This window comes from Lissotriton helveticus, chromosome 7 (assembly GCF_964261635.1).
Source record: "Lissotriton helveticus chromosome 7, aLisHel1.1, whole genome shotgun sequence".
NCBI classification, from domain to species: Eukaryota; Metazoa; Chordata; class Amphibia; order Caudata; family Salamandridae; genus Lissotriton; species Lissotriton helveticus.
The window spans coordinates 67,912,436-67,940,400 of record NC_136068.1 but is presented as its reverse complement, the minus strand read 5'-3'; the positions used below and the strand labels follow the sequence as shown (position 1 = coordinate 67,940,400).

Below are 27,965 nucleotides of genomic sequence, written 5' to 3'. Positions count from 1 at the left end.
ACCCCTTCCACCAGCGAGATAGGGAACCAATCCAAACATAAATGAGTAAATATGTGTATACATAACATAATGAAATAAAAATTTGTCTACAGAAAATGGCACAAATCTCTGAGAGACATATGTTACTTTTCTTCAATGCTTCACTTCAGGGTTGTCAGTTTCTTCTAGTCTTGCTTTGTCGTGGATGGCACACTCCAAGACTGCATTAGAGGACCGTGCTGTTAAAAACAGACTTAGCACTTCTGTTCGGTGGGAAGGATCAGATTAGCAATAAGTCCTTCTTCTCGTTTTTCGGCTTGGTAAGTTGTGACCAGAGCTTGATACACTGTATTCTAGTCTCAACCACGCTTGTAAAACATCTTCGCCATTGATTCTTTCCTCAAAATCCCAAAATATGGAACGCATCTCTTAAATCTTCCACCTCATAGAGCGGCTGTGGGGCAAAGAAAGGGAGACATTAAATATCAGGACAAAAAGGGAACAACTATGGAGATATTAAAAAAAGAGACAAAGGAGATAATAAGGAGAAAATGCAATGAGACTTCAAAGGAGGCGAGAAGATAAGAGAAATCACGAGAAACCAAAAACAAAATGGTTTATCAGAGAGAGTAGGTGAAGGAAGTTCAGAGGTGGACTTTATTATATTCGAAGTGGCGAGATGAGGACAGGAGAGGAGGACAGGTCAGGTGGAGGAGAAACGAGGGATCAAGGAGAAAAGGGAATGGCGTGGAACCATGGAAAGCTGGCTGGGGTTCAGAGAAATTTCGCGGGGAAAGGGGAAGTGAAGTGGGGTGATCAGATAAGGTGCAGTTAGGGCAGAGGCTAAGCTACAAGGGGTTCTAGGTAGCAGCTGCCTCCCCCCTGACTCCCATTTGAAAGTGTTGTGCCTGCATACCTGCCCCCACTGCCCTTGTTTCTGGGTTTGTTTATAATTTAGTAGGTGGTGCTACAAAGACTGACCGGCTCCTGGGTTCAGCCTCAAGCTTACACAGTGGGATCTAAAGGGCAAGGAGTGCCTGTAACACAATTATTGATCATTTACGTTCCACACAGCCCAGAAGATTGTTGGGGCTATTCACTAAGGTAACTTACATTTGTGAATAATTTACACATACAGTTTACTCTAACATTTTTGTGCAAAATGACTACTTTTGGCCATTCACAAAATGTGAGTGAAAAGTAACTTAAAAGTGTAGACTTACATGTCTCGACTCCTTGAAAAAAGGGTGGAGCCAAATTTGCGCATGTAAGTTATGACAGCGAAAAAGAAAAAGTAGTACGTCTAGCACCACACATGGCCAAATAATGATACTGCAGCATCCTCCTATTGAAAATAATGATGGTATGGAATTGGAATAACACCCCATAGGTGTTCCATGTGCATGTGTCTTTCTCTAACTCAGTAAATTAATAAAAGTACTGCTTATGCAATGCTCAGTCCTATTACAATTGTATAATATTTTTTTCAGTTCTTTCCTGAGAGCAGGGTGTGCTTTCTGTTAAAAGTTTCAAGGTTACTTAGACAAGCTATGCTGTAGCTGAACAAGCTATTGTATTCCTGTGTCATAAATTTATGATCTCATTTCCTTAATTAAATATGCACAACTTTAAACAATAGAATGCCTTAGGAAGTAGGAGTTACTAGGATTTTGTACCTACAAATAGATTATGTGGTTGTCATGAAGCAAACACTTTTACTTAAACCCTTTTATGCAATGTTATGCTATACAAATGTGTGTGCTTTCAGTCCCTGAAACATTACAAAACAAGTGTTATTTTGTAGGAGAACCATGATCTTTTGGGGTTATCATTCTATATCAGTCTATTGGAATATGTATTAGGATATTTATGGTTATGCTTTTTCTTACTGTAATATTATTTTTGAATAAATGCACAAGGTTGATAACTTTGGAATTTTGTTGTGTGCATTTTTATGTATAGCCTTGGACTAATTCTATGGGGGACTCAGTACCTTTCTTGCCTAATGACCCTCTTAATTTCTTAACTAGACTGTCAACAGTTTTTGGTGGGCCCTACAGAGATTGCGTTAATTAATTAAGGTATTCTGGTTTTTGTGGAGTTGGAGAATTTTTGAGATTTTTGGAATTTTGGCAGATTAACTGTAGATATTGTCCAAAAGTTTGATGTGATGAATATTAATATGGTATTGTGCGGTGTGTTTCGAAACGTGTGCTATGCTTTGGTGATTGCTCCTTATTGTGCTTTTGGTATTGTATCATGTGCAGTATTTGTTTTAATGGTATAATATGGCCTATTGATGGTGGTGTATTATTAAATATTGTTGATGTTTTATTTGTCATGTCATTGTGTATTTTATGTGAAGATTTCTGGATTTTGGATAACTCGTGTTAGATAATGGGGTCTTTGGAAGTTTCAAAGTTGGCGCACCATGTTTAAGTATAAGTTGATGTTTATTACCCTTAATAGTCTAGTTATGAGTGAGCACTAGTTAGGGGTAGAATAGTAGTGATTTAGTCTGTACACAAGGGTATATTATGCTGACTCTAGGTTAGGTCATTGCTGGTCAAAACCGTGTGAGTGTGTGTAATGGTTTAGTACTTTGAAGCACTACTTCCCTTATGTGGTGAGTTTGACTGCTGTTCTGAGTCCTGGTACACATACAGAAGTTCATAGTTGATTGTTGTTGGTTTTATTACTGTGTTTGGGATATTTTTGGAAGTTGTAGGATATTTAATTGTATACTTATATTGTGATGTTTGATTGGATCTACAGTGGGTACAATGTTGTCAAAAATGTCAGAATTAATTGTTATTAGGGCATGCTCTGCCTGCATCTGGAAGTGCCTTATACAACACACAAATGGACAGTGGGCTCTAAAGCACTAGTGCAGCACCAGTTTAGATACTTTAAACAATATATTTACATAAGTTATATAAGCATGACCAGTGTGTGCAGGTTCCGAAAGCACCCCCTGCCCAAGGGTGCTACCTTTAAACAGGAACAACAAACCAAGCAATAAATCAGAACTGCACCACCTTTCTTAACATATATGTAAGAAATCTAGAATGTCCATGAAATCCAGTGGAGCCAATTAATGCGAGAGAAGTCAATTATCCCAATGGTTGGTATAAAATGTCTTTATTTTCAATCGAAAGCCATCAGCCAACGCGTTTCGTCCTATTCTAGTAGGACTTCTTCAGGGCAATTGTACTTTTCTTGTAACGCAAAAAAAAGCGAAAAACGACCATCCGATGAAAAATAACCATGAATCCTCTATCAATGATGTTTCTCGTCGAGTTCAAAGACCAATGCAAAATTGCTTGTCCATAATTAAACCCATGGGTTGTTTCCTCGAAGTCCTAGGGTAGTTTTGGGTGATTACCACAAAAAAGAGATGTGCAACGTGTACCCAAATAATCTGTAAATACACGTATCAGTGGATACTATCCACCTGCAATGGTCCTGCAGAAATAGCACACCGTGACGTCGTCCAATACTCCACAATTTTGCATTTGGAAGTGCTGCACATGAAATGCTTTTGAATTACTGCATATTGTTTGTGGTTTAAAGAATGGCACAAAACTACTGCAAATAATTTTTTTAAAGCTTCAATTCCCCTGAAATTAGTATTTTTGGAATGAATAAACTTGATTATTTAAGGCATGTTTTGTTTGAGATGAAACCACAACCGAGACATGTGCAGTTCAAAGCACTAAATGAATCGGATTATATAGCTAATGGAAAAGCAAAATGTTGAAAGGTCAGATTGGTAAGGCTGTTCCACATTGGATGGATGCAAGACTGTGTTTGTGGAAAAAAAGTCTGGCATAAGAAAGTGTTAAAAAGTGCAGGTGCACTTGTTGTGATTGTTAGTGACCTAAATAAAAGCAAATAATTTTTGAAGAAGATGATTACGTTATGGATGATTTATTGATTTTGGCAAGACCACTTCCTGACAATTAGGTTCAAGAACCTGAGTTAAGTAAATTGAGTGAAAGGTAAGAGGATTCGCACGCTGATGACTCATTATAAAGTGAGAAAAGGCTTGTCAAAAATATTGCTTCAGAATATAGAAAAATTTAGAAAAATGTGTAGATTCAGAAAATTGTCATTGTAAAATTTCTAAAATTATTTTTGAGGTACTGTTTTTGAATGTTGAAGCAGGGAAGCGAGCTTGTTGTGGCTATGAAAAACTTGAAAGAATTCAATTAGAAATTGGTGTAAGTTTGGCTAAAAAGTCAGTTTGAGAATCTTATAAAATGAGAATGACGGAATCTGATTTACAAAAGGAAAGTATTGTACAATTAAAAGTACATTTCTGAGAAATTCTAGCTTTAATCAAAGAATGGGAGACTGTGAAAAAGCACAAACATGACTGGAATAAAAAGCCACAGAAATGTGAAATAAAGAAAGCCATGAGTGATTCTAAATGTGAAGTTGTTGAAAGAAAGTTCCGATTGAGAGAAGTGACTGGAGGACCTTATGTTCACATCTCTTGGAGCAGACAAGAGTTTTGGACTTTTACCAAGGGTTTTTGTGAAACTTAGAGAGGAACATGAAAACTGGCACACTGCTGTGGATAGGATTCTGACTGTTTTAAAAGTTCTTTGGTAAGATTTGGTTGCATTATTTTCAAATGTGCCTCAGGATATATGGAATGAATGTACAACGATGGTGAAGTGACCAGAGGAAGAACCACGTAGAGATGTCCTAGTTCAAATCCTTCACTATTTGTCGTGTAAAGTATACTCAAGTAATTTCAATTGAAAAGTTCCAGTAAAACGTGTTAACTATTTGAAAATTATCAGATGGACACAAAATGCAGATGAGTCAGTTCATGCATATTTTGATGATTAATAAATATTGTGAGTTGATAAAGAAGTAAACTAAACAGAATTTGATGATGGTACAAACTCACCAAAGAGTGACCGAGGAGTTTTTCAAGCTCCTGGTGAGCAATTGCAATGTCCTCCAGGAGGTGATGGAAAACATTTTCGAAGTAGAGCCACAGGTTTTAATAACAATTGTCAGATGGAATCTTGTCACATTTGTAGTAAAGAAGGCCATTGGCAAAGACATTGTAAATATAAGGTAAAAGAATTTGATTTACAATTGATGCCTCAAATGAATATCTTGCAGCAAAATATAACTCCAATTGGATGACAGAGACAAGGCAGTTCAGTGGAATTATGCAACCATCTCCAGTTCTACAACCTCAAAAGCAGAATAACGTGATGGGATTTTCCACAGAGTTTTACATTTCAAGAAATTCTAGCTCAATTTCAATTGAAACAATCAATAATTAGGGAAGTTTTTCCATAATTTACAGATATATTCGAGGTTACTTATAGACTGAGTGAGGCACAATGATGGTGCCTGAAAGGGAGACTGATTGTATGCTTGGTGCAATCCTACAGCAAAACGAGAACGCCCAATGTGTAGAAGGAGAAGTTAATGGCCATCCCATATCTGTTTGGGATGATACAGGGCATGCCCATTCCACAGCTAGATCCTTGGAAGTTTCAAACCTACCCCCTCTTGGGAAAAGCAATCCAAGTAGTAGGCTTTTCAAATAAACAGGTGGCTAATAAGTTGTAAGAAAATGCTTCAAAAATCATAAGCTCAGTTATACATAACAAGTCTAATAAATCTATTTATTTGTGATCTTTTTTTGCAGCTTAAATTGTGTAATTTATTGCACACCAGATGATGTTTGCATTCAAACAAATGATGCTGATGTTGATTTCAAAAAGGTAGGTAAAAGGACTAGTGTGAAGATGAGTCATACAGGGAAAAACAGGTCCTTTGACAAGTTTCAAGTTTATTTTATTATGGTTTTGGAACTCGTTGAGATCCACATAAAAGGATAAACAAATTAAATACAGTAACATATAATCATTAACACAGTGCAAAAAGAAATAAACGGTTAGGACATAAGGAGACATATATATGACCTTCTAGTATATCGTTAAAAAACATTTAAAAAAATTAAACAATTTAAAACAAAACATTTCATTTGGAGGGTTGTGAATAGCATCAAGGAAAGTAGTAGCTGAAAGAATACTCAATTGAAGACAAATGGGTTTTAACCACTTTCGCCTATGCACCATTAAGGCCGGGCACACAAAAATAACGTGATTCATATCCTGAGTTTTGCTGTTACAGGAATCACAAATAGATGAGGAGCCATACCATCTGGACGTCAAAGAGTTCAAAGGAAGTAAACCCTGCCTCAATAGAAACAGTAGACGCCGGACTCCATGAGGGAGATTCCAAGCAACGTATGGTTGGGCTTTCCTCATTAAACAAGAGTCAATGGTTGGAGTAATACCTTTCTTCGCTATACAAACCTCCCTATCCATTCTAAAACATAATTCCCAGGAGGCCAACTTCGGGGTAGATTTCAGCTGAAATGCCGATAGGGTGAATAAAACTGATGTATCTAATTGTAAAAGATCGGCAGCAATTCTGAAGTTCTTTACGATGAGCGAGTGTTCATTAAAATTTCCCAATAACTCCGTTTTTATAAGATGCCTTAAAGTGCCTGGTTCTCCTTTTACCAGGTTAAAAACCTAACGCACTATTCCCGATAGGCTCTGAACCCAGCTACTACGTAGGCCAAATTCCTGTCTAAGAGCGGCTGTTGAACTTGCTGTATTAGCAGACGCTAGACTACGTAGAATTTTGCCTTCTGTTGCATTCAAAAAGCTCCAATTTTTTATGTCAACTATTTCCAAACCATAAAGTAATAATTCTGGAATTTTAGCTCGAAAAACCTCCAGCAATATCGCAAAATGCCTACTACCAGTAGCCCTATAAAACGTAATCAAACTCTTCCCTTGGGCAATAGCTTTCCGTATGTTATTAGCTATGTGTGCTTTTTCACTTAAATTACTAGTAACTATTTTTCCAAGAAAAATGTAAGATTGTACTACATCTAGTCTTTGTCCCCCCCCCGGACCGGTGAAAGTTCGCATATTTTGACTTTTTCACACCCGTAAAGCATATTACTTTACTTTTTGCGGTATTTATTTTAAGAAAATGAGCCCCCGCATATTCATATAAGGCGAGCAGGTGGCTATTCAGACCCTTTGACAAGACTACTAGTGGATTTTCAGAGATGCCAGTTTGTAATAGGTTTAGGTATATCTTAGTATTAATTTGCTTATTTTCATAAAGAATTGAGGTATAGCCAACAAGATGTGTTGCACTGACAGTTATCAAATTGCTATGGAGGGACTAATCCTAAGGTTTGGATTGCCAACTTCAATTGAGATGGACAAAAGTAGATATTTTAAGAACGACATTCGGAAGATCTTGTGCACGGATTTGAACATTGAACAGAAGTTCTATTGTAGTTAGCATCCAGAAGCAACGGGATTCAAGGAACATTTAGATGGCACGATGAAAGGAACCTGTGAAAAAGTAGGTGGATCAACTTCTTTGAAATGGCCAAATGCTTTTCCCTTGGTGTTGTTTAGCTTGAGGCGTTCTCCAAGTAGGTAGACTGGGTTGAGTGCCCATGAGGTCATCATGTGAAGAGCTATGTGAACTCCTGGTATTCCATTAGTTGTTGTTGTAAATATTATTGATGATTTAGTCTTGGATTACTGCAAAGGCCTACTCTTTGGATCCCAGATCTCCTTCCTGCCCATGTTACCATTGTGAATGAAGTTGTTTTACTGAGAGCTAGAAAAGACCTCCAAAGTACCTCAGATCTGATTGGTCTATATTGCCAGAGATGGGTTCTGGAGCGGAGAAATGAACTCCCAAGAGTTTATGATGCACCTAGGTCTTATTTGGTTATGGCTAGTAAGTATTATCCAGCACAATACCAAAATACAGAAAGGGGCCAGACCTTCATAAGGTGGTACTATGGTGCTGAAAAGGAGGCGTGTTCGAGAAATATGCAAAGTTGGGTGCAATATGTGGCAAGTGGGCAGTGGCAGTGTCCCTACCGCTTTGAATCGCGCTACCGGCGTATTAGTGACTACTACTGGTATGCTGTCACAGCGCCTCCCTCCCGCCTCGTTCTGACGCCGGTGGCTAGCACCGTTTGAGCAGAGGGCGTGGAGGGTCCGAGCCAGCTACTTCCTGGATTCCACCTGCAGCGCTCTAGTTGTTGGGACGCTGGGGGGGATATAAGGCGGATGTGCCCAGGCAGCGCAGCGGACGAGCGCAGCGGGCGCGACGAAGGCGCGCCGAAGTTGCGCCTAAGTTAAGCCCGTCTGCGCCCGTCCGCGGCCGGGCGCGGGCCAGGGCAATTCCCCCTGTCTCTCCATCGAGGCACTTGGCCTGGAGTCGTGAAGACCTACTGGCCCTTCGGGGCACACAACCCGGGCCATGCCTGCATAAAATGAACGCGGAAGATATTCTAGGATGTAAGTACTGCGATTTCGCTTTCTATCAGGGTGTCGCGACACCAAAGGGCCATCATGCACTGGTCTGCGGTCTACTTAACGTCCGCTCTTTGCGTAGGCATTGCCTTGACATGCATGATCTCCTTAGTAATAAACAATGGGATCTGGTCTTTATCACGGAAACGTGGCTCGACCAAGATTCCATGCCTGAGGTTCTCGACGCTATCCCGGAGGGGTATTCTCTTGTGAGGTTAGACCGGGAGATGGGAAGAGGTGGTGGGATAGCTATCATAACCAGACAGGGCCTTCATTGCCAATTAGAACAGGCTAAGATCATGGGTGGTGAGGTTGGGGCATTTTCCATCTCTGTCAATGGCAGTTGTACTCTGAAGGGCCTTCTGATTTATAGGCCTCCTGGCACTGCTGCAAGATTCAGTGAGAGTTTATTTGAGGGAATTACTGAGGCAGCAGTGCGAGTTGATAAATATCTGGTATTGGGTGATCTCAATCTTCACCTTGATGATCCCGCTGACAGAGTAGCTAGGGACTTTCAGCTAAACATGAAAGTACTGCATCTTGAGCAGAAAGTTCTTAAGCCCACTCACCAACTAGGCCACACACTGCACCCGATTTTTGCTAATTGGGAACAGATGGAAGTCTCCGATCCCATCCCCTTTCCCTGGACAGATCACCACCTGGTTCCCTTCCTGATTTATATTCAGGGACCTCGGCCGGTGATACCGTCGGCCTCTAGACATCGCAGTCGACGATGGTCGAATTTTTCCCAAACTAAATTTAATTGGGCCCTCAAGGATAAAGGTCATCCAAGGGGAGTGGGAGTGGAAGCCATAAATACTAATTTTGATCAGCTCATCACGGAGGCTCTGGACCAGGTGGCTCCACTTGGCATAACAAGAGGGGGTGGCCGGGTGCAGAGCACGGCACCATGGTATGATAAGGAGGTGCGGGCAGCTAAAGTGGTGTGCAAACATGCGGAACGCCAATGGAGGAAAGCTCTTACGGCACATGCGAAAATAGAGTACACAGCTAAACAGCGGACTACCATAGATTGATTAGGAAAGCCAAAACCTTATATTTTGGCGCCAGGATTTTGGAAGCCGAAAATTATACCAAAGAATTGTTCCTAATCTATAAAACGCTATCGGTAGGGAAACCTGCAGCAGTGCCGGAGGAGCTTTGCACAGTAGAGGGCTGCGACCGTATAGCAGAGTTCTTTGCTAAAAAGGTAGCAACAATTTACGCCTCCTTCCCACAGCAGACTGTCCAGATTTCTAAGCCTCTGGAAACAACTCATGTATTAGGGAAACAACGGCTGTCTAGTTTCACCCCCCCCCCCCGACTGAGGAGCTCATTCGCATTTGCGGATCTATACGATCTGGCTCACCTAGGGACCCCACTACACCCATACGGCTAATGGGAAGCCTTGATGTCCTCGAACCTTACATACGTCATCTGTTAAACACCTGTTACGAGACACAGACTGTTCCCGCTGCGTGGAAGCAAGCGATTGTTCTCCCGCTGCAAAAGAAAGCGAATGTCAGTTTTGATAAACTTGAGAACCTGCGCCCTATCTCCCTCCTGCCATATATGGCGAAGGTTGCGGAAAAAATTGCGAATCTCCAGCTGATGAAACACGTGGACGATACCTCTCTGCTCCACGATTCTCAGTTTGGTTTCCGCCCCCGTCATTCGATGGAGTCAGCCCTTCTTATGGCGGTGGAGACCCTGCGTCAGGGTGTGGATGAAGGCCAGACTATGGCCTTGATCCTGCTGGACCTCAGCGCTGCATTCGACACTGTAGCACATTCCATCTTGCTACAGTGTCTGAATGAAGGTGGAGTTTCAGGAGCAGCGCTGGGGTGGATAGGATCATTTCTAACTGACAGACGCTTTCAGGTCCAGCTGGGTGACTGTTATTCGATAGAGATTGGGTTGGGCCAGGGAGTGCCTCAGGGCTCGTCCCTGAGCCCTACCCTGTTCAATCTCTATGTCTCCTCTTTGGCAGGAATTGTTGAGAAGTATGGTTTGCGCCTAGTGTCCTATGCCGACGACACGAAGCTGGCCATCTCCCTCTCACGTACCCCGGATCTTGCGGCGGACAATTTCAGGAATTGCATGAAAGATCTAGCAACCTGATGTCCGCCAACTGTTTAAAGCTCAACGGTAGCAAGACCGAGGTACTGATTGTGGGTGGGACGCCGGCTGCTTGGTCGTCGGCTTGGTGGCCTTCCTGCTTGGGTGAGACGCCAGTCCCTTGTCGGAAGGCAAGAAATCTTGGGGTCTGGTTGGACACTGGCCTGACCTTTGACACACAGGCCGGTCGTGTGGCTGGGGTATGCTTCGGCGTTCTGAAGACTTTGAAAAAGGTGTTAGATCTTCTCCCGCTTGCAGCTCGCAGAACGTTGGTGCATGCCCTGGTGACATCCCGCCTCGATTACGGCAATCTGTTATATTTGGGTGCCACGAGGAAAGTCACCAAACGCCTCCAGGTGCTGCAGAACGCGGCAGCCCGCTTAGTACTGAGGCTCCCCAGGAGGTCTCCCTCCAAGCTAGCGCTCCACGCACTCCACTGGCTCCCAGTTGCCAGCAGGGTGGAATTTAAATCTCTTTCCACATGCCACCGTATTCTGAATGGTAAGGCTCCTGCTCTGCTCAGAAATCTGGTGACTGGGTATGAGCCCACACGCAACCTTCGCTCCTCTTGCACGGGTCTTCTGACGGTGCCTAGAGTAAGGAAGGCGCGCATGGGAGGTAGATCTTTCAGATACCTGGCGGCCAAGCAGTGGAATGCTCTGCCCTTATGTCTACGTTTAGAACCGTCTGAATCCATTTTTAGAAAAAAACTTAAGACCCTCTTATTTAGCAGGTAGACGACTGGGAGGGTGGGCGGATTGTTAGCTCTCACTTATCACAGCGCGGGGACACGCCGGTGGGCGTACTTCCAGGCGCTTTACAAATGCCCAAAATGAAATCAATATGACCACTGCTTAAGAGTGATGTCACAGTATCAGGGGATATATGTGGTACGAGTAGTGTCAGCTTTAATTAGGTGAAGTAATGCTGAAATCTTAGGAAACCACTTAGTGGTGGAGTTTAATAACCGCAAACTGCCAGAATAACTGCCTCTTTAGGTCTCACATAATGGACAGCCCAAGCTGTCTGTTGGTGATAAGGCCTATAGTCAGCTTACAGTGGGCTTAGAGCCCACCCCTGGCTTACAATTGTTTAGCCTCATTGTCACTCTTATTTGCTTACTTTTTATTCATCAGCTTGTGTGGGCTTTATTTCCTCTTCTTCTGTTTGTGCCTTTAATAAAGCATGGGCACATTTCTTGTGTTCATCCACTGCTCACTTTAAAGCCCTATTTTTAAATTTTTGTTGGTCAAGTGCTCCACAAGAGTGATGTGTTTTCCAGCCTTCTCCCTCTTTTACTGCTCCTCCCACTTCAGCTGCACTCTGTGTTGCTGTCTATCACCTGTGTGATTCTCCCCTGTAACCCTCAATATTGTGCTCGCTCTCATTTGCTTCTCCCCATGTTGCTTTCAGGCCGATATGCTTCCCCCCAACGGCTTCACGTAAATCTCTGTAGCATGTGCTGCTCTTCCTCCAGCACTCCACATTCCTATCACCCGTGCTGCTAACCCTCCACCGTCTAATGTAGTGCTTCCTCCACCTGTGCACTCCATGTTGCTTCTGCCCCTGCCCTCTGTATTGCGTCTGCCTCCATGTGTTGCTCTGCCTTCCCAAGAATAGCTTCCTTCTCCATCTGTGTCCTCTTTGTTGCTTCCCCCACTCCCCAATAAAGGACCGGCTCTAGGGAGGTGCAACTGGTGCCACCGCTCTGGGTGCTGACATCAAGGGGCGGTATGTTTACAAGTCTATTTTGGTTTAAAAAACATCTGCTGCCGCATTACTTGCCTCCAAAAACTTCCCGGCAACAATAACAATTTCAAGATATTTCCAGTGATTCAGATTAACCCCATGACCGCGGCGCAAATTCCGCCTCGGTGCTGGGGAATTAATGAGTGGGTGTGTTTCGGACTGCCCCTGGCCGTCCTCCGCACACGCCCACTGTGACGTTGGACAGCCGAGGGCCGTCGGACCCACGCAACAGGTTAACGTTCTTCCTGGAGAGAGATCAGAGTTTCGTCTAGTTGAGGTTTTGACTGATCATAAAATAGCACAGAGGATTAATAGGCCTGCTGCAATGAATGTGTACCCTGCAGTGCACAAAGTGCATATAATGTAAATAGGTCTGTGGGTTACTGATTTTCTAAGAGACATCCTTTTGTTACTTTCAGTTTAAGCTAAAATCCTAAAATAGAACAGTGAATTATTAATTGTTATCAAAGAACTCCGTGCACACTGCAAATTACAGATTAGAGCATAGAAAAATGCTGTAAAAATGGTTCGTTTGGGTAGAAATCGATTCATATTCTTAAAGATAATCCAAAACTATAGTTTTCCAATTTCAATTCTGAGTTTGTGCTTTTCCAGACCAAGGACTCTTGAACTTTACTGTCTACCAGTATGGATGACATGTCACTCCTACACCTTGTTGTCCTCTGTCTTATGTAACATTTCCGATACACTGATTTACACACATATGATTTATTGTCTCTGTGTAATGTGTGTGTAATGTAAAGTGCCATGACACCCTACACAGGTATGATTAATGCTATATAACTAATTAAATACATCTGAAAGAGAGTGGATAGAGACTTGAGGGGCACTGTTAAAAGGTGGTGGTGAGGGAGTCCGTGGTGGAGTTGGTCGCCACCTCCACCATGAATTGTGGGGCGCCAGCAAACACTGTTGCACTGGATGCCACCAGCGCTACAACGACTCCAGCCCCAATTCAACTCCGATCAGTTAATAAAAAGATAAAAGCACCTGCATCATTTTCTAGGTGTGCATGCGTGTTGCGTGTGCATACAAAAGGATGTGAGCATATGCACCATAGTGCCTTTTTATTTGCTCTTTAGCCATGCTACACTGCATCAGGGATGCTGAACAGCATCACTAAAAACCATTGGTAAAGCCAATAAGTCCCAAAGGTGAGACTTTTTGGCTTTGATAATACTTGTTTGTATGCTAATGGAACACTCCAGTAATTATTAGAGTATAGAACCTTTTCATGCCAATTATGAGTGAAAGGACCCCTCACCTGAAGGATCCGGCGCAGCTTCCTGGACAGACGTACAGCATTTTGGTGCAGCCCCTCCCAAGCCTTGAAGGTCTTCTCCTTTGTTTCCACAAATGTATTCCAGCAGTAAAAGTAATCTGACAGGAGAAGAAAGAGAATCAAAAACCTTTGAAAATCAAATTCCATCACACCCCTCTACTTTTAAGGCATAACACCCAGTTAAACGTAGACTTAAAGAACCTCTTCTGACCACAGACTGCCTCACCTTTGAAGGTAAGGACCCCCAGTAACATCTGAAATTATCTGAAATCAAATGACCACTTTTGGCCAAAGTCTACCTTACCTTTAAAGGTCATGAACTCCAGTTAGACTTAGATTTCAAGGGCCAGTCTGCCTCACCTGAGAAGGATGTGACACTCAGTTAGACCTTCCATAAAGGACCTCGCCTGGCCACAATCTCTTTCAGCCTTGAAGGTAAGCACCCCCAGTTACACCAGAACGCAACCCCTTCCACGCAGGGCTAATTCCCCCGCGGTGCGGGGAGAGGGTGGCCGGGCGCGGCGCCACGGTGCTGGTGATGACCTCGACTCGTCACGCAGCACTGTGGCGCTGTGCTCATGACGAGCTGAGCTTGTGATGACCACGCCCCTTTAATGGAACGCCCAGCACAGCAGGGAAATTATCCCCGCGTGGGACGTCCGCGGCAGTCATGATGAGCTCAGCTCGTCATGAGCACAGCGCCACTGTGCCTCATGACGAGCTGAGCTCGTCATTAGCGCCCAAGGGAATAAATGACCTCTTCTGACCATAGTCGGCCTTACCTTTAAAGGTCATGACCTTAGTTAGGCTAAGACTTAAAGGACCTATTTTCACCACAGTCTGCCTCACCTTAGAACAGAGGTCTTCAAACTGGGGGCAGGTCCCCCTGGTGGGGCCTCAAGTGATCTTGGGGGGAGGGAAGGGGGAGGCGTCAGTCTCTGGCCAAGAGAAGCATCATGCTTTGTTTCAAGTGTTAAAAACATGAGCGGCAGTAAGCCACATTTTAATGGGCCATCACTAACAACTTTGTCATTTATATTCTGGCCAAGAGTATGTGTAAAAAGGGGTAACGGAGATTAACTGCAATATTTAAATATGTTTAGACATATTTAAACACTGCCAATTTAGCAGAATAATTGTGAAAAAATTGAGGGGGGCCCGAGGAAATTTTTTTTACCGGGGGGGGAGTGGGGGGGCGCAGCATTAAGAAATTTGAAGGCCGCTGACTTCGAAGGATGCGACGCCCAGTTGGACATTCCATAATGTGACACTTCTGACCACAATCTCTTTCAGCCTTAAAGGTAAGCACTCCCAGTTACACCTGAACTTAAATGACCTCTTCTGACCACAGTCTCCTTACCTTTGAAGGTCATGACCCCCAGCTGGACCCCAGCCTGGTGCAGGCGTCGCAGTCCTTCCGGTTCAGCATTTTTCTCCTCGCAGAAGTAGAGGCGAGAGGTGAAGATGCGAAGACGCAGGTTGGGGTGGTCCTGCAGGAAGTCGGCGGTGTGCCGCGCGCAGTCGTAGCAGGGGCTCCAGGAAGTGAACCAGGTGATGCGGTAGCATCGATGAGGGTCCATATTCCAGCCCACAATGTAGCGCAGGAAAAGCAGCTCGACATGGCAGCCAAACTTGTTGCGGAGGTAGCCAAAGTCCATTGAGCAGGAGGTGGCGCTGTCCCGCACCTTGATGATATAGCACAGGTAGGTCTCGTGGCGGCCACGAGCCCAGCGCATGTTCTTGTAGTGGTACAGGAACTTTGTTTTCTTCATTAGCATGCTGAGGGGAGAGAGGGACGGTGGGAGAGGAAAATCAGCTGTTACAGCACATGTTGTTATAAAGCATGTCTTTTCCATAACTTGTATCACGCATTGTTGTTTACAAAGCATTGTTTTACAGTGTGGTATTTGAAAACACATTATATGTTGTAACAACTTATTTTGTTTGAAGAAAGAGGTTGCCCCCAGGTAAGCCGCACCCTAGGAAGGTCAGTGAAGATCAAGGAAAGACTGCATGTGCCCTTCCGCGTCTTTGAAGTCCCGACGCGTTTCGAGCAGGCGCTCTTCTCCCAAGGGACACTGTAAGTAACTGCCAGCATTTGAGGATTCCAGTACCTCCCCTTTATTTAAACAAGCTCAGGTGAGCACAACAACAAGTGTTCTGGGACTGGAACTACTTATTTTTATATATATATATATATTTCTTCGAATCTTCACGTCCTCGTGTTTATCAACGGAAGTCATGGCACCACAACAGTAAGTTGATTTAAGTTTTGTTTATTTTAAATACGCCATGTGCAAAAAGTGCAAAAAGGACGGCCTATGCGTTTCGACTGCAATCAGTCTTCAACTGGACCAATATATATATATATATATACACAGATATAATTATATATGTGTGTGTGTGTATACACATATATGTGTGTGTCCCAATCTAAGAGCAACCATAATTTACATGAAGCTGATGATTCCTGTTCAATTTCAACCAGCATCAAAGAGATGACTGAGAAAGGGGTGTATAGTCAAGTATGTAACCAGAGCAGGAGGGGCCATACCCAAAGAGGGGTCCAATAGAAATGGGATTATGCTAAAGAGCAAGGGACAGAGGGATACACTAGAATGTGGATACATTGGAATTGTACATGAGTGGGGGATTAAAGGAATAAAATGGAGACAGTTAAATTGTCATGTTTACATACACATGAGAACATCAAAACGTGAAGGCAACAAAGTGGGGTTCATAATCGAAGAAAATACACAAGACGGGAGTTATAGGGTCCATCCATATAGCTGGAAACTGAGAAATGGTGGTTATAGAAAAGACTTGCCATTAAGGATGAGGCAATGATGAAGGACATTCTGCTGGGAATAAATGGTGGGCAGAGCAGACTAACTGTGCCTATATTTGTGGCCACTGCAGCTGATGATCTGGAAAATGTTCCTGGAAGAATGAGCCTTATGTGTACATTACAACATTTTGTGTAATGTACTTTTGTCGTTGACTGCTATTAGAGTAGCTGGATTTTAGGCGAGAGACAGGTAAAATTAAGGCATTGGCAGAACTGCCACCTCACATGGTGTCACCGCGTGTCACACAATTTCGGCTCCTTTTACGTGGTCACCCAGTGAGGAGCCGATATCACATGGTGACAGGAAAAACAAGCTGAAATCCACTGTAAAGAGTGGATTTTCAGATCGTTTTTGGAGGCTGAAAGAAGCCAATGTCCATAAAAGCTGTGAAAACACCACAGGACATCGGCGACCGCCTCGATGACCCTTTGGGGCATATTACCAACAAATACCGATATTTATCGCTAAGTAGGGTTAGCGGCAATATTTTTATCGCCGCGCATCACCAGTTTTTATCGCTGAGATAACTTGCTATTAGCAAGGTTTATCTCAAAAGCGATAAAAATCAGGCGAAATGCGTGAATATCGCTGACAATACAGCGATATTCACGCATTAGCGACGAAATGCTCTTAGCCATGTTATCCACCTCCCATTGGATGGCTAAGAACTGGTCTGAGCAGGCGTTAGTTTTTGCCGACAGCGGGAATATTTCCATCGCTACGCCTGCCTTGCTAATAGGCGATAGCGACGGTAGCGACTGCTTTCAGTCGCTAACAGGTTGGATATGCCCACTTTGCTTGTCATTAGCGATAAACATCTCCGACATGCAAAGCGGGCCCCAAACCGCTCGCTATCGCCTAAAAGCTGTCGCTAACATCAGTTAGCGACAGCTTGCTAATAGGGCGATGATATTATCGCCGCTTAGCGGCCAAAAACGGTAATGTCATTTTGCCAGGCTTGGTAATATGCCCCTTTGTTTTTTGGTTGTTTTTGAGGGAATGGGGGGGTTGTATTGGTAAGTGGCAGAATACCTCTTAGTTGGCTCTCAGCACCAGGCCTTGCCTCCTCCTCACACGATGAAAATATTATGTACATGGGCAAGCATGCCTTTGTGGCTTTAAAACTCTGGAATCTCCTGCCTGAATAGGGTCTACTCACGGGCATGTATTCTTATGTAGGCTTACAATTGAACAAAGTTGGCATTTGGCTCGAGGATTTTCATCGCTACAGGTAATATTGCATTTTGCAGGGTTTGCGTGATCCATTATAATAGGGTGCCATCTAGTGGCGAATCAGCATTACACCCATTACAGTGCTTAATTTGTAAAAAAAAAAAAAGTTGTCAAGGGGGCTTTATGGGAGGACACTGCGGCTTGCACCACACATCGCTATTGCCAGCTGCCAATGACAGTGCCAATACACAACTACTAACCATCACACTCATAGAAGTGTAACAATTGCTACTATTCTAGGCCTCCAAAGCTAAAGGAATGGTTTGGGAGGCAGATATTAATCATTGTAATGGAAATTGAACTAATAAACAGCTGTTGTTGTGCTCATACCTAAATTAGCCAGACAGCCCTTCAATGTGGCAGACTGTCAGTGCTGGTGCTGGCAATTAAGTGCCGGTGCCGAGCAGTGGAAACCACTGGTTCAAATTAAGCACTGATTACATCGCTTTGTGGAAGCGCTGCCGCACATTGCCAATAAATCAGTCCTTATCAAAAAACCTTAGCCTCCACCTCTGGTATGACCCAGGGACATCTTAAGGCTTTTGGGGGTCCCGGGCCAAACTAAGGGGCCGATTAGGATCGCGTGAATCCGTATCCTCCGGTCCGGCGGAAGCCACCGCCGGACCGGAGGATGCGGATTCACCGCTGCGGTGCCTCCAAAGACCCCCCGCCAGATTAGGATGGCTGGGGGGTCATCGGCGGACGGCAAGACCGTCCGCCGCTTTTCCGCCGCGGTCGCCTTCCGACCGCAGCGGAAAAGCTCTAATACGGTACCCCCCTGCATTTGCATGCACAAAGCGGCAGGCACCGCGCGGTGCCTGCCGCTTTGTGCATGCATATTTAACATTGCGGCGGGTGCTGCTTCAAGCAGCACCCGCCGCAAGGTTAAATATAGAGGATGTGACCGCCAGGGTGGCGGTCACATCCTAATTGCACTGGAGGGAACGCCGCAGCCCCTGCGGACGCTCCCTCCACCTCGGGGGTGGTGGACGGACGCAGGTCCGTCTGCCATCCTAATAGGCCCCATAATTTGAGGTCACCTGCTTGGAACAACTCAGAATTTATTTTCCATTTTCAGCTCATTCAAGCCATAAGCAACTATGGTCTGATCAATGACAATCCTCTTCGCTGGCCCCCAAACATGTAAGGGAACCACAGTCCTTCAGAGGGGCCTCATTCATTGTAAAGCCTTTGACTATTTAAGATATATTGGAGACCTGGGAGCCCCTTTCCATGTTGTGAAGGGGGCCCCGTCATTTGTGCGCTATGCCACTGTCTGGGACTGTCCTGAAAGCTTAATGATTGGGTCCCTAGAAAGGCGGGGGCCCTGGGCCAGAACCCACTTTGCCCATGCCTTAAGACGCCTCAATCTTATCCCTTTAATTCTCTCCTCGCTGTCAACACCGTGAACCATGGACCACGCCCCACTCCTAACCTCATGATGTGACGGCTGCATGAGTGACGTTGCCTTCAACCATCACTTCCACTTACTTAGCTGTATGTGATTTGAATTTTGAAAAATGACTTGAAGAAGTCTTTAACTCAGTCCTTTTTTTGCCCCCCGAATAAATAGATACATTTATTCTTGCTGTTTTATTTTGTTTTGGTGATTGAAATTCGCCTAAGCCACCATATTTTAAATCTAATCTCCCATTCTCTAGGTCTTTTGACTTCTGTGTTTCAACAGGGGTGCCTCCCTGATCCCACCCCATTTTCTTCCCACTGTCTGGTCTCCACTCACTTTCTTAAGTGCACCTTCTCAAGTCTGCTTCATTCTCTTTTTGTGTTTTTTTAGGTGTAGCAGTACTGGTGCCATTCACACAGATTTTTAGTGCTGGGCATTTGTCCCGCGCTGTAAAATCAGCACAAATGGCCTTTCACACAGTGCATGAGGGTGCTGCTTCTTGAGTAGAAGTTGTACTCAAGGTGCAGGTTCTTCAACGCAAACGTAAGGTTTTGCAACATGAGCGGTAGCGACCACCCGCAACTGCCCACGTTGAGAAATCTTGCGGGGAAGTGGTCTTGCGTTGGATTTTCCTCGCTCGTGCTCGCCAACTTAGCAAACGGAGTGGAGATAACCACCCAAGCTTACTAGACACCCAGGTCTCAACTCACTTTATGGGTATCCTCCTGTTGTGGTTCACTCTCTAAAAGTGGCATTTTCAAAATTGTAATTTAAAATCGGACTTTACCATTAAGGAGAATTTTTAATTACAATAGCTCATAAACCAAACATGAAAAGTCTACCTATTGCCAATAAAAAATGTGCACTTACTAAATGTAATAAGTTAACCCAAGGTTCTCCTATGGGAGAGGTAGGCCTCACAGTAGTGAAAAAAAGGAATTTAAGAGCACTTTAGCACTGGTTAGCAGTGGGAAGTACACATAGTCCTAAAGCCAACAAAAACAAATTAAGCAACATTGAAGGGGGTAAAGGTAAAAAGCTTGGGAGTGACCCTGCAGAGGGGAAATGGCCTTTACAACCCAGGCTGAGCCATGCACGCTGTTTCCCCGCAAGCCTAACAATGCTTGCCTGAACCATGCATCTGCCTTAACCACACATAAGCGTGGTTAAGGCAGATACCGGTCTAGTGTCAGGATGGACAGGAAGAGAAGCCTCGGAACAGGAAGCTCCGGACATGGACAGGTAAGTGGGGCTGGGGCCAGGCTTGGGGTGGTAGTTTTTAGAGGTGGGGTCTGTTTTAGGGCTCAGGGCAGGGGTGGTTGTGGTAGATTTTGGACGGGGTCAGGGTTTTAGGGCTCAAGGCGGGGTCGGGTCGGTGTTCTTAAGGGCTGGAGTTGGGTTCGGGGAGGAGTTTTTAGGGGTGGGGCAGTTTTGGGGGCCCTGGGTGGGGGCGGGGTACATTTTTTAAGGTGGCAGGGGTTTAAGCTTCAGGGTGGGGAAGGGGTAGTTTTAAGGGCAGCACAGTGGTACATTTGAGGGCTGAGGGCGGGGGACTGAGGTAGTTTTTGGTAGTGGGCAGGGCTATAGGTGTCAGGGCAAGGGGAGGATAATGGGTAGTTTTAAGGGTAGACGGGGTACTTTTAAGCCTCAGACTGGGGGGCAAAGTAGGGGGACAGGATTTCAGGGCTTAGGGCAGGGAAGGGGGTTGGGATATTGGTGATTTACCACCCAAATCCCTTTACCAATCATGCCTTTACAACAAAATTGCATGGTGAAGGGAAGCGTGGTAAAGGAATGCATGGTTATGACGAATTTGTGTTTGAGAACGCGTTGTAGAGGCAAACGTGGTTCAACCATGCAAGCCTCTATCATGCAACCCCTGCAGAGAGGGCCATGTCCAACAATTATACAGATGTATACATGTGGGTATAGCAGTGTTCTTCCAACTTTTTAACCCCTTGCGTGCTGATGACGGCTCCCGTCCATCATGCGTCACAGTGCTCGTGTGCTGATGACGGCCGGGAGCCGTCATGACCACGCCCGCGATCAGAATGTCCAGCACAGGAGCGGAATTCCGGCTGCGGGCAAGGGGTTAATGTGCTCCTCCCTAGAGGGAAAAAAATCATCATGCCCCCCTCATGATTGCCAAACATGCTATTCTGGTCAGGCAGCCCTTACTAATCTGTAAAAGTATCCACAGTGCTATTATTGGACATGGAAGCGGGTATTTTGAAGAATGGCCCATTACAGAGCGGCTTACTGCGGCTCACATTATCTCCTTAAAATAAAGCACTATTATGAGCATAATGCTCTTTTGGACAGATCCTATCACCCCTCTGGGATCAATTGAGGCCCCTTAGTGGGGCCTGCCCCCCAGTTTGAAGACCCCTGGTGCAGGCTAATCCTTTGGCCGCCCGTGGTGGTCCCTGAGTTTGCCGCCCACTGCGGACTGAGTGAAGAGCAAGCGGGGGCTGGCGAGATCTCTGGTTCGTTTGCCACCCCGCAGCGGCCGATTGAAGAAGCTGGGGGGATGGAGGTCCCGGCCCGAGACTGTAGGTAAGAGCGGTGGGATGCCGCCGCCCACAAAACTCATGCCACCAGGGGCGAACCGCCCCCCTTACTATTACTCTTACGCCACTGAGTCAGTTAGATTTTAGGTGTAGTTTATTTAATGAGCACGAATGTACGTCAGTACAACGTGATCATTTTGATCGCGGTACTTTGCAACGCGGTTTTCACAGTGCAAGTCGTTACAATGACTTGCGTTGGACGGCGCTGGATTGAGGATTAATTAAATTTTCTATTCCGACTCCAGCCCACGTAACAGTAAGGAAGGTGTTGGAATAGAAAATCAAACTATTCCTTAAGCAAGAGCGCCATCCAGCGCAAGTCATAGTAATGACTTGCGTTGTAATGGCTGCGTCGTAAAGGTCGCGCGTTGTAAACACCGCGTTGTAAAGGATGTTTCCCAATGAGCACTACATACCAAAACTAATAGAATTTGAAACAATTTAATCCTGTAAATGTACGGACATTTGGTGTTAAACAGAAGCGAGAAGGATGTAACCCCACAGTTAGTCTCTGAACTGCACAATATGCAGCTCTGGACTCAAATCCCGGTTTGTTCTCTTGAACGAATTGTTTGACCCACGTGCCATCGCTTTACTTCACTATGTATCATTGTCCTTAACAATTCAGCCTGACGGCACATTGAAGTAATTCAATTTGCTGTGCAAAAGCCTCACATATATATATTGTATTGTATTATATTGTATTGCAGCATTTATTTAGCGCTTACTACCCCTATGCAGGGTGCAAAGCGATGCCGACATGAGAAGCATGCTAAAACGTGTAGGGTGTGCGACTGGAAGGATGCTGCTTTTGTTTTGATCCTGTGTGGGAAGTGTTTGCATGTTGTGCATGGTAACCACTGAGGTGTGGTTATTATGTTAAGGGAAGCAGCGCGTAGCAGAGCGTTGCATGATGAGGTGTAAGAGGAAGGCGCGCAGTTGTATGGTTTTCAGTATGCTGGTAGCTTTGAACAGCTCTGCGTGTCCGTTTATGGTACTTCACATGACATAGTGTATACCCGCTTCCCACATTAGGTTGTCCAATCAGAGATTTTGTGTGTAGTTGAGGTCCAGGGCTGGCATGGTTTGAGGAGAGAGAGAAGTGGAGAGATCTGTATATAAAGTTATTATGCTGCCAGCATTTTAGAACAGGAGAAGGGGAGATTTTTAAAACAAAATCATCAGCGGAATGCATTTACCCCATTGACCTCTGTTAAAGTAGAGACAGCTGAAATAAAGCCATTTCCAGCTTCAAAGGTCGGGAGTCTCCCGTTTGAATCGGGTCTATTGGCATGTATAAATTATCATAAAATAATCTTGCTTCACAGTTAATAACAATGTAGGCTATAATGAATATAGAACACAGCAGACTGAAACATTTTGGGTAACTTGTGGCAAAGTTGCCAGGGCATTGGGGGATTTTTGAATGTTTCCTGTTTAACAATATTACTTTCAATGCATGTCACTCCTTTCAGTGATATAGTGATATGTGCCTAATTCAGACACTGAGAAATGTTTACATTGTTTTTTTATTTGTACAGTCTTTTCATATGTTTTCATGACTTTGTTTACCGGTTTTGTATTTTGATTGGCTCGTGTTTTGGCTCTTAGTCTCAAGCCAGACCCCTGGCTCGGTTCTCCCCCAAGGCTGTCCGCCCCCCCCCCCTCTCACCCAGAAATGTAGGGCCTCTACGCCCTTGCACACACTCCTTTGCTATCCTCACCATTGTGTCGCCCACGTCACTGTGTTGTCCTGATACTTGTTTATCTGGCACCCACGTGCAGCAATAATTAATGCATAAAGTCTCAGGCCAACAAAGGTACCCGAGAGCTGCACCTTTGCACCCAGTTACTATTGTTACAGTTCAGATTGCAGGCAGGGCGCCAGCAAGAGCTGTCTGTCTGTCTGTCAGGGACCGGAAGTCAGCGCCGGGGCGTCTCTGCAGCCAGATTTGAATGTGGCCGGATGAGTCAGCCCCGTCCGGGCCGGTGAGAGCAAATCTCACTCCTCCAAGTTCAGTCAAACAGACCCAGCCTGCTGTCCCAGGCTCCATTTTCTAACTTCACCGCCCAATTCTGCCTAGAAAACTGCAGAGACTGCTCGGGGTCATTTCTGCGGGAATTTGCTGGCATTCTCCAGATATTCTGGGAATCTCAGGGCAGCAGAGCATTGCATGTCGTGTCGCATTGGACATGCTGTGTGCACCAAGTGCTGGTGCAGGCTTTAAGCAAAATAAATCTGTTGATGTAGCCTAGATGCCTTTTTTTTTTCTCTAAATATTCACATTGCATTTTGCACTAAAGCTACAAATAGGAATGTACCATTATTCCCACCCTCAACCCTGATTTCTTGATGGATTATAAATAGAGAGACAAACACACAAACCTTCTCCTCATTTATATTTATTTATTACATGTATGCATGTATGTCCTGGGTTCTGGCATGGCATCTTCACTTATCTTGACTCAATGGGCCCGATTCACAGAACTATTTTAAAACAAAATCCTAAACTTACTGCCATTTTGGTATTCACCGAAGGCACTTACTCATTTTGTTATTCACACATTCACTTACTCATTTTGGTATTCACCGAAGGCACTTACTCATTTTGTTATTCACACATTCACTTACTCATTTTGGTATTCACAGAAGGCACTTACTCATTTTGGTATTCACAGAAGGCACTTACTCATTTCGGTATTCACAGAAGTTACTAACTTTAGGACCCCTAAATGCCTTCTGTGAATACCCAAAGTCTTAAAATTAGGATTGTTTTCAATTTAGTAGTAGTAAAGTTAGAACTCCTAACTTTAGGACTCCTAAACCGAGAAAAATCCTAACTTTAAGACTTTTGGTATTCACAGAAGGCATTTAGGAGTCCTAACTTTACAACTCCTAAACTGAGAAAAATCCTAATTTGAAGACTTTCTGTATTCACAGAAGGCATTTAGGAGTCCTAACGTTAGGACTCCTAACTTCTGTGAATACTGAAATGAGTAAGTGCCTTCTGTGAATACCAAAATGAGTAAGTAAATGTGTGAATAACAAAATGAGTAAGTGCCTTCGGTGAATACCAAAATGGTAGTAAGTTTAGGATTTTGTCTTAAATTAGTTCTGTGAATCGGGCCCACAAAGCGCATAGCTACCCTAACGCTTCCTAGCGCTGTGAGAGTCAAAACGAGCACCTATGGAACTAGAAAATGCCTCAAATTACTGGGGCAATAGCCAAGCTTTAAGACGCTTCCTGAATCTGATCTCGTCCAACTCCATCCTCACTCTCAAACTCTCCTATGGTAGATATTAAAAAAACTGAGTTAGCATAAATTACAATATTTTCAAATTGGGCTTCTCCATATGACACATTATACAGAAACCCTCTTACTATAGAAAGAAAGCGCAAACTGGCAGGTGGGAAGTGGTGAAAGCGAGAATGAGCGAAAGTGCTGCGGCGATGACACGGATACTGAGAGTCAATGGTGGTTTTGCTCTGAGTCAGTCATTTTCTCTCTCCACTGATGGTGTGTTGGCCTTGAGTCATCCTTTCTGCGTAACAAACGCCTCATCACTCACCTGTCCATGGTTTCGACTCCTGTCACGGTCCCCACAGCGCGGTGATTCACCCTCTGAGACTGAATGTGGAGCACAGACTAAGTACCTCGTTACGGCCGTTGCCGGAATTAAAACTGCCCGGCTTGTTGCACCACCCCAAAACATCCACGCCCCCTCCATGGATGAAAGGGTTTGAGGAGGTCTTCCGAACAAGCCTCTTTTGAAAAATGTATCAGCTGTGTGTGGGGGTGTTTACATATTCAAAAAGATACTTCTGTAAACATGTGTACATGCTGATTGGCAGATGGTTTACTATCTTTAACCCTGTGACTTAAATCTCCACCTCACGAACTTGCATCTGTATGAGGCACGCCGCTTCAGCACTCACCAAGCCGGACCAGGTTTACTTCTTTATTTAAGAAATTAATAATACATGACACATTATGCACCTAGTAATATGAGAAAGAAGCAGAGAAATAAACTGAAATAGAAAGGGTGTGACAACTTTGCATGCTGATTAATTTATGTAATCGAGTTGGTCATGTCCCAGTCTCTGCGGAAATTTGCAGAAAAAGTGGTTATGCCCAAGTAGGTTGTTTTGGTTCAGAGCTATATGATATTTCAGGATTTGTATTTTATCTACCAAGCTTTACATTGTGGGGTTAGATTATCACCAGTTATGTGCAAAAATGTATTTGCCAATGCAGAAAGCCAAAAATACAATTTTTGTTAAATATGGAGTTTGACCTCACCCGTTAAATGGGCAACAGGTCTAAAGTCATCATTTGAGGTAGAGAGTCAGAGATTGCCCAGGAGTAGTTACTGAGTTTCCCACAGGTGTCAGACATATGTATCTGCTCTGTCTCATGCTTACCATCTCAAACAATCTTCCTTGTGCCCCTTACATTTGATGGTTTTCCCAGCAGTATGTCAAATATGATCCTGTAGGTTATATTGCTGCATCCTGAATTTAGAAGCCATTATGATTGCCTAAGCATCTGCAAATGAATGACTTAAGTATATCAAGTGTTATCTAGAGAGTGAGGCAATATGAACATTTGCCAGCCCAGATTAAGGTCCTAATTATGAGCTTGACAGTCCTGGAGTGGGCCACCACGCCAGTGCACAGCTCCGGGACCCCACACCTGACCGCTGGCCTCTTGCCAGATTACGTGTAATCTTGTGGTCTGGCGGGCGGTCCTTTGGCGTTCCCATGGCATTGCCTATTAAAAAGGCTCTCCAATGCGAATGCCAAAACCCGTTCCTGCACGGCATGGACTGTAAAGTCCATGCAGCTCAGGAACAAGAGTGAATGCACACAGGGGGCACATGTGCCCCCCTGCAAACACCCTCTGCACAGGGGCAACAGGGGGCCTGGCACAGCCCCCTTCATTGCCCCACCGCCAGCCTTTTCTTGGTGGGCTCACCTCCATGCAAAGGCTGGCGGTGGGGAAGCTTGTAATATGTATGGCGGTGCCTCAGAAGCACCGCCATGCATATTGCTTCCACAGACTGCTGCAACGCTGCCAGGGACCACAGATCCTTGGCTGTTGCCGCGGTTCCAAAATGCTCTGACAGCCGCACTTGTAATAGGCTGTTGAACCGCTGGTGCGGCGGTCCCTGACTGCCACATCACCTCCACCACTGGTTCAGCCATCCGTAATCAGGCCCTAAGAAATCATCTTCAGTGGAAATTGGTGGCCTGGTAGACCCCTTTCCGGTATGGACCATATAAGTATCTCTGTAGTGACTGATCTATGCTAACGAAATCACAGCTTTAAAGGTACTAAAAAAATCTACTATAAGAGATACCAAATCTGGGGGCATATTATCAAGGACCGGTGTTAAAATTATCGCCGTTTTATCAGCCGGAAACTGCAGAAACGGCGATAATGGGCTTGATAATATGCCCTTGTTAATTCCCACAGAAGCCCATGTTAACACCACAACCTGGGCTTCTATGGGAATTAACAAGGGTGTATTATCAAGCCCATTATCGCCATTTTATCGGCAGTTTCCTGCCGATAAAACTGCGATAATTTTAACACAGGTCCTTGATAATATGCCCCCTAGAGCCTTTGGGAATGTCACAGTAGGTATAAACTGCACACTGCCTGGTTGTGGTAAAGTCTGGGTAAAATTAAATATTAATGGCGTTATTCACGTAATTTCAGGAATTTCACATTCCTCTTGTCATGCAAAATGACCTCTCTATGCCACGACACGTAATTACGCTACAAGTCGCGATACAGTTACAGTATGACATCGTAAGAACAACGTGAATATCCAGTAGGCAAGCAGCTATTCTTTGCACAAATTGTGTTTTTTTTAGCGTAAAAAGTATCCTTGCATCAGAAATTGGTGCAAGGACGCATTTCACATTAAACTATAGTGCTGACAGATTTGCATGTTTGCTAATTGTGCCTAATTTCAGATACATTTCCTAAAATCTTCCCTAACTTCGCGAAAGCAAATTAAGATAATTTTGCACACACCTAGTTGTGTCCTCTGTGCATTTTTTCATGTAACTAATGAAATATTCAGTCACACCACAAAATGACTATTTACAGGAAGCAGCAAAACCTCCTACTTCATGAATATTAATGAGGCCTGATGCAGTTTAGCACTACCTCCAAATGGCTTTAAATGTAATGACGGAGGTCTCCAAGGGAGAGCAAACCACCATTCCTGCATTTGCATTTGTGACAAGAAAGCATTTTTAGTTCTGGCTTGACAGGGCAGCTGTTGCAAGACCGATGACTGCCAATTTCTTCCAAATATACACAGACTGTGCTTTGGTTATACCTAAA

The 27,965-nt window shown here is 44.4% G+C and overlaps 1 protein-coding gene across 1 annotated transcript; it reads right to left on the bottom strand.

Annotated features, from left to right (window-relative positions):
* Nucleotides 1-14: 14 nt before the first annotated feature.
* AICDA (activation induced cytidine deaminase) lies at nucleotides 15-25,272 on the bottom strand. Its single transcript, XM_078650396.1, has 4 exons — nucleotides 25,177-25,272; nucleotides 14,909-15,327; nucleotides 13,531-13,646; nucleotides 15-433 (listed from the first exon to the last, which is right to left on the bottom strand). The coding sequence occupies exons 1-4, from the start codon at nucleotides 25,182-25,184 to the stop codon at nucleotides 380-382; spliced, it is 597 nt and encodes a 198-aa protein (XP_078506522.1). The 5' UTR covers nucleotides 25,185-25,272; the 3' UTR covers nucleotides 15-379.
* Between the last annotated feature and the right edge of the window lie 2,693 nt (nucleotides 25,273-27,965).

Coding starts and splice junctions, on each gene's coding strand:
- AICDA (XM_078650396.1), bottom strand. Junction 13,647..14,908: donor GGGGGTCATGACCTTCAAAG/GTAAGGAGACTG, acceptor TTCTCCTGTCAG/ATTACTTTTACTGCTGGAAT. Junction 434..13,530: donor AGCTGCGCCGGATCCTTCAG/GTGAGGGGTCCT, acceptor TTTGCCCCACAG/CCGCTCTATGAGGTGGAAGA.